Source organism: Montipora capricornis, chromosome 6, assembly GCF_036669925.1.
Source record: "Montipora capricornis isolate CH-2021 chromosome 6, ASM3666992v2, whole genome shotgun sequence".
Lineage (NCBI taxonomy): Eukaryota > Metazoa > Cnidaria > Anthozoa > Scleractinia > Acroporidae > Montipora > Montipora capricornis.
This window is the reverse complement of record NC_090888.1, coordinates 20,770,643-20,775,642: the sequence shown is the minus strand read 5'-3', so window position 1 is coordinate 20,775,642 and position 5,000 is coordinate 20,770,643. Positions and strand designations below refer to the sequence as shown.

Below are 5,000 nucleotides of genomic sequence, written 5' to 3'. Positions count from 1 at the left end.
TTACCTTTCCATATGGAAAAAATATTTCAACATTAGGTGCAATGAATTTTTAGCAATTGCTTTAAAGAATACTAATCATTCCTACCATTTCCAAGGATGAATAAATTAAAGTTGAATGCAGTAAGTGTAAGAAGTAAAAAAAAGTGGCATATTTTTTCAAACTGTAATCTATTTCCATTCTTGATTTAGTCCCTGGATAGTATTAAACAATGGTGGTAAAGTAAACAAACTGCCCCAAGGGGGGCTCCCTTACGAAAATGACAGGGGTTCTTTTTGTTCCTTTTTGGAGAAAAAAATGTGGATTTGTACTGCCTATGATGCTGAGACCAAACAGCTGGCAGAGTTGCTGCAGTACATTTAAGGCTGTCAATCTGAAAAATGACTGGAACTGTAAGACAATTTGGTACATGAGCAAATAACTTTTACTTATGAATAATTCATAAGTAAAAGTTATTTGCCAGTCATTTGTCACTTTAGAACTGGTTTCTCTAAGGGGTCAGATTTTTTTAGCCTACGTCCACAAAACAAGGTTCTGTTACCTTTAAGGGTTGTTTAAAAAAAAATCCAATAAGTGGCCTGCCATTTTTATAGGGAAAACCCCTCCTAAGCAAACTGCATCCTCATGTTTGGATTCCCATTGATTTAATGACATAGGCAAATTTGTTCTACAATATACTCAAACACCATTATAGTCTTTATACTTTACTCCTCGAGCCACCAGCTTCAACTTTGATACTTTGTTCTAAAAGCCAAAGCAAAGCAAAGCATGGTGGAGGTGATGATTAATCACTTGATTTGGTTTAAATGAAGAAAAAGAAAGTCAAACTAACAAATAGCACTTTAACCCTTTCACCCCTAAACCGGCCATACTTAGCATTTTACTCTGTCTAACACCAGACGATTTTACCTGTCAATGGGGAATCCCCAGGAGTCAATGGTTTAATCACTCACTAAAAAATGTCCCAATAAAATATTATGTTCCACTAACGACCAAAACTGTACTAATAATTTGAATTACAGCTAAGGTCTGTCAAATTGCCATCTGAGTTACCTGACAGCTCTTACAGTACTTCTCAACATAAAGAAAATAAATTCTGTGGACTTAAACATTCCCAAATAGAAATGTTGTATATTCCAAATATTGTTACGTAAACTCTTCAAGATTTACCTGCTTCAGGAACTTCAAATCAATGAATATTTGGAATAATTTTCCTGGATTCCTGCAAACTATGTGCACTTTTTAATGGTTTGCCCTTTAAAAGTAACACTCAGAAATAATAATGCAAATACAACTGAGGCTGTTTTGCCTTATCTACAAGACAAGACAACAATATCCTTTATTCAAACACAATCAATATTAAGCAATAATACATGCTTGTGGGGTCATGTGCTAACTATAATAAAGATACACTACAGGAAATAAAAGCTTAAAACTAACTATGTGACAGACATAGGATATCTACACATAAGGGATAAGAAAAATAAATCAATTGCTATCCAAAGATCTTATTGCAAATACACCAAAAGGTAACGGTTGATTGACAAGTTCCTTGTGCAAAATGGTAGAGCATGTTTGAAGTCCATCAGGACCAAGATGAGAAGTTATGATAAAATCCCTAAACATATTTTTTACAAAAATTATTTTACTGCCATCAAACCCAATGAGACCTTCTGCATGGGACACTGTTTCTAGCTGCAGCTCCAAATCACATAATATATTAATAAATTTTGCCATCTAAGAAAAGAACAAACATGTGGGGTGTAACCAAAAAAAGTCCAAGGTTATAATGCTTCCTTTCAGCCTTTTCAGGAAAAACTATCCACTGTCAACCATACTTGACTCAAAACAGATTCCTTGATCCAACAACACATGACAGCCCCCCCAAAACCAAAAATACATCATTAATGCTTCCAGTAAACAACAGTCTAAAAAAACAAAGATTTGCAAAACAATCACGAACCTGAATCTATAGAGATCTATATACATCTGTACCTACACTTCTGTTCTTCCAAACATTATTTTAACTAACATGGATTTTGATTTTGATTTTAAACTCAAATTAATTGCAAATCCATAACTTGGTAACTACTTGAACGCAAGGATCGTTGAGTTGTGACTGCTAAAAAGTACAATAACTTAGACATTCACCAGAAAAGGGAATATAAATGACCTTAAAATCGAACTTAAGACGAATCCAGTTTATTTTCACATCAAAAGAGAGCAGCGTACAAAGATAAATGGACGATATTAAAGCATTTCTTAACGTGAAATTACAATCATGATGGAGCTATAACGCTAGACGAACGTTAAGCGGAAAAACAAAATTGTAAATTATTACTCACAAATTAGTTTGCGAAGTTATCTTTTGCACACGATCCGACTTAGTCTCGTCACTCTCGCCATTATATGAACTTCATGCAGTCGCTCCTTTCGTTTAAATCCACAACAACACCTTTAGGAAGTGTTTTCTCAAGACCATTGGAAGGAAAAAAAAGTCATTTTTGATATTTTCTTGTGGAAAAAACAACGTAAACGTAGTCCACATCTCAAGCTTAACAAACCATGGGCAGCTTTAACAAGCGAGAAAAACAGAGTCCGGTTCACCTTCCACTAGCAGCGAACATTTACACGAGAAGGAACCAGATAAGGGACAATATCTTTTGCATAACAACCGCCGATCTCTCTAAACTTCGTACAGAGGTAAACTAGAAATGTCGAAGGCGCAACTCAACCGATTATTAAAATTTGAACAAATGTACGAGCGGCCTGGTGAGAGGTTAAAGTACGTGGGGAAATCTCATTTGTCGTCCGCCATTTTGAAACATTGATGGCGGGAAATAAGTGAGCATGCGCAGTGGTTTTTGAGACCTGTCGCATTACACTCGACGACACCGTATAAATTTATATTGGATTGCAGTTCATTTTTCTGCAAAGAATGCAGTTTGTTGAGCACCGGGCTGTCACGCGGGAGGTCGTGAGTTCAACTCCGGCCTGACCAACACTCAGGATCTTTAAATAACTGAGGAGAAAGTGCTGCACATCTGCAAATGGTTAGTCTCCCTAGTCTACTCGGATAAGGACGATAAGCCGGAGGTCCCGTCTCATAACCCTTCAATGTTCATAATCCTGTGGGACGTAAAAGAACCCACACACTTGTCGCAAAGAGTAGGGCATGTAGTTCCCGGTGTTGTGGTCTGTCTTCTGTGGTGTATCATGGTTGAGAGGGTAAATGCTCGGAGATATTAGCTACACTAAGTTACTCTAAAATCCGAGGGTAAAGAAAGATATATGATGATATGAATACTTGTCATAGGAAGGATTACGTTTTTGCAAACGTACTTGTACTTGTACATGTTCATTGCCGTGACTTTAACACCTCAAGTTCCAACGGCCTGCTCCCGTCTGACCCTGTAGCTCAGTCGGTAGAGCAGCGGAGATTTAACCCGAAGGTCGTGGGTTCAATTCCCACCCTGGTCAGTGTTTTTCTCTGTCCTTGTGTGGGCCCATTCCAGTAGTAGGGCTAACGCTCACATGGTTCATATGGGGTAGAACACTAGCACTTCACATTACACTCTAATCAGTTAATACTTGTCATAGTTTAGGTTCTTTTTTACCATATAATACTTAGAAAAACGGTTTGATAAGCTCGAACCTGCGTTTTTCGGCAAAACCTCCAACAGCCATTGAGTTATAACAATTGTTTGTCTACTTTGCCTCACGGTTTTGTGGCCAGCTGTGGTTGCTTTTTTTGGGACTGAATTCATCATAACTATGGAGACTGTTTTGATTTACAGGTTTTTTAGTCTTATGTGGAATGGATGTCCAGTTGTGAGCTGCTTTGTTTGACTGTTAAAGTGCAGTCGAGTTAGACTTTTTAAATAGTAATTTTTTGCTGCTGTTCTAAACTGAAGAGAGAGTGTAAAGATTATCAGTCAAAACCGGAAACGCTGTTAAAGATATTACTATGAACGTAATTTCAGTTTGTTGTTGATTCAAAATGCTGTAAACTCAGAGGTGCTTGATCATAGTAAACTGTATACACTAATGACGATTAATTTTGTACTCTATGCAGAAGCATAATTATTTCCTTATGCACTATGTTGCTTTCACCTGGGGGTTAGAATCGGAACCTCCGCTTTTAGGGTTAGCCAAATTTATGTATTACATTTTATTGTTTACTTAAATTTACGTAAAGAGCAAATGAGCGTTTTATGGAAATTGCGTTCTGAAAGTCTCTCTATTAACCGTTCATGAATCATGAACTGAAATAAGAAAATAAGGAGTGTGGTAATGATAAAATTTTGAAATCCTGGTCCCACCAGGATGCAGAATTATTCTTCTTCTTCTTAAACGCAGAGAATCTCAACCAGGAATAAGATTAACAATAGACCTTCTTCCTAATATGAACCTGTTTCATTATTATAACATTTTAACATTTTTAATCCTTTTATTTTCAGGTGTTCCCTGGAAACACAGACGGTAGTAGTGTTGTGCAACATTCATTTCTCGCTTCCATCAAAGCAAGATATGTTAGATTTTATCCGGTGACACACTACAGTCATCCGTGTTTGCGAGTTGAAATATTTGTGCTACAATAAGGCTTAATTTGTCATCTCACAAGGCTGGGTATATGATCTCTCTCCTCCGGAGATGCTCCCATTGGGTATCCCAATAAAAATAGCAATAATCGAAAAACAGCAAAGCGCGCGGTGGACGATGGGAAGAGGGAAAAGGCGGGAGGCTCCTCTGCTCTCTTTCCCCTTCCCGTCGATTCACGCGTGCTTTCATTTTTTCCTTACCCCAGCGTCCCAACGACGAGGAGAGAGGTACTCAACACTTACCTGATTTCAAGAACTGAATGGCTACGTTACAAGTTCACTCAGTTACTTTTGAAACCATTTGCTTTTGTTTTAGGTGATTCCCTTGTTTTGCACCACGCATCTCATTCTGCGCGTAACATTGCGACTTCGGAGATGAACACGTTTTACGCCGGCCATCT

General features: G+C 37.7%; 1 protein-coding gene across 1 annotated transcript in view; it reads left to right on the top strand.

Moving 5' to 3' along the window:
* The window catches only part of LOC138050930 (discoidin domain-containing receptor 2-like), an 18,107-nt gene that overhangs the window by 10,893 nt on the left and 2,214 nt on the right, over window positions 1-5,000 (top strand). Inside the window, exon 3 of the mRNA XM_068897171.1 lies at window positions 4,459-5,000. This exon is cut by the window's right edge and continues 2,214 nt beyond it. Within this exon, the coding sequence (XP_068753272.1) occupies window positions 4,459-4,599 (141 nt within the window). The 3' untranslated portion in view covers window positions 4,600-5,000. The remainder of the gene's footprint in view (window positions 1-4,458) is intronic.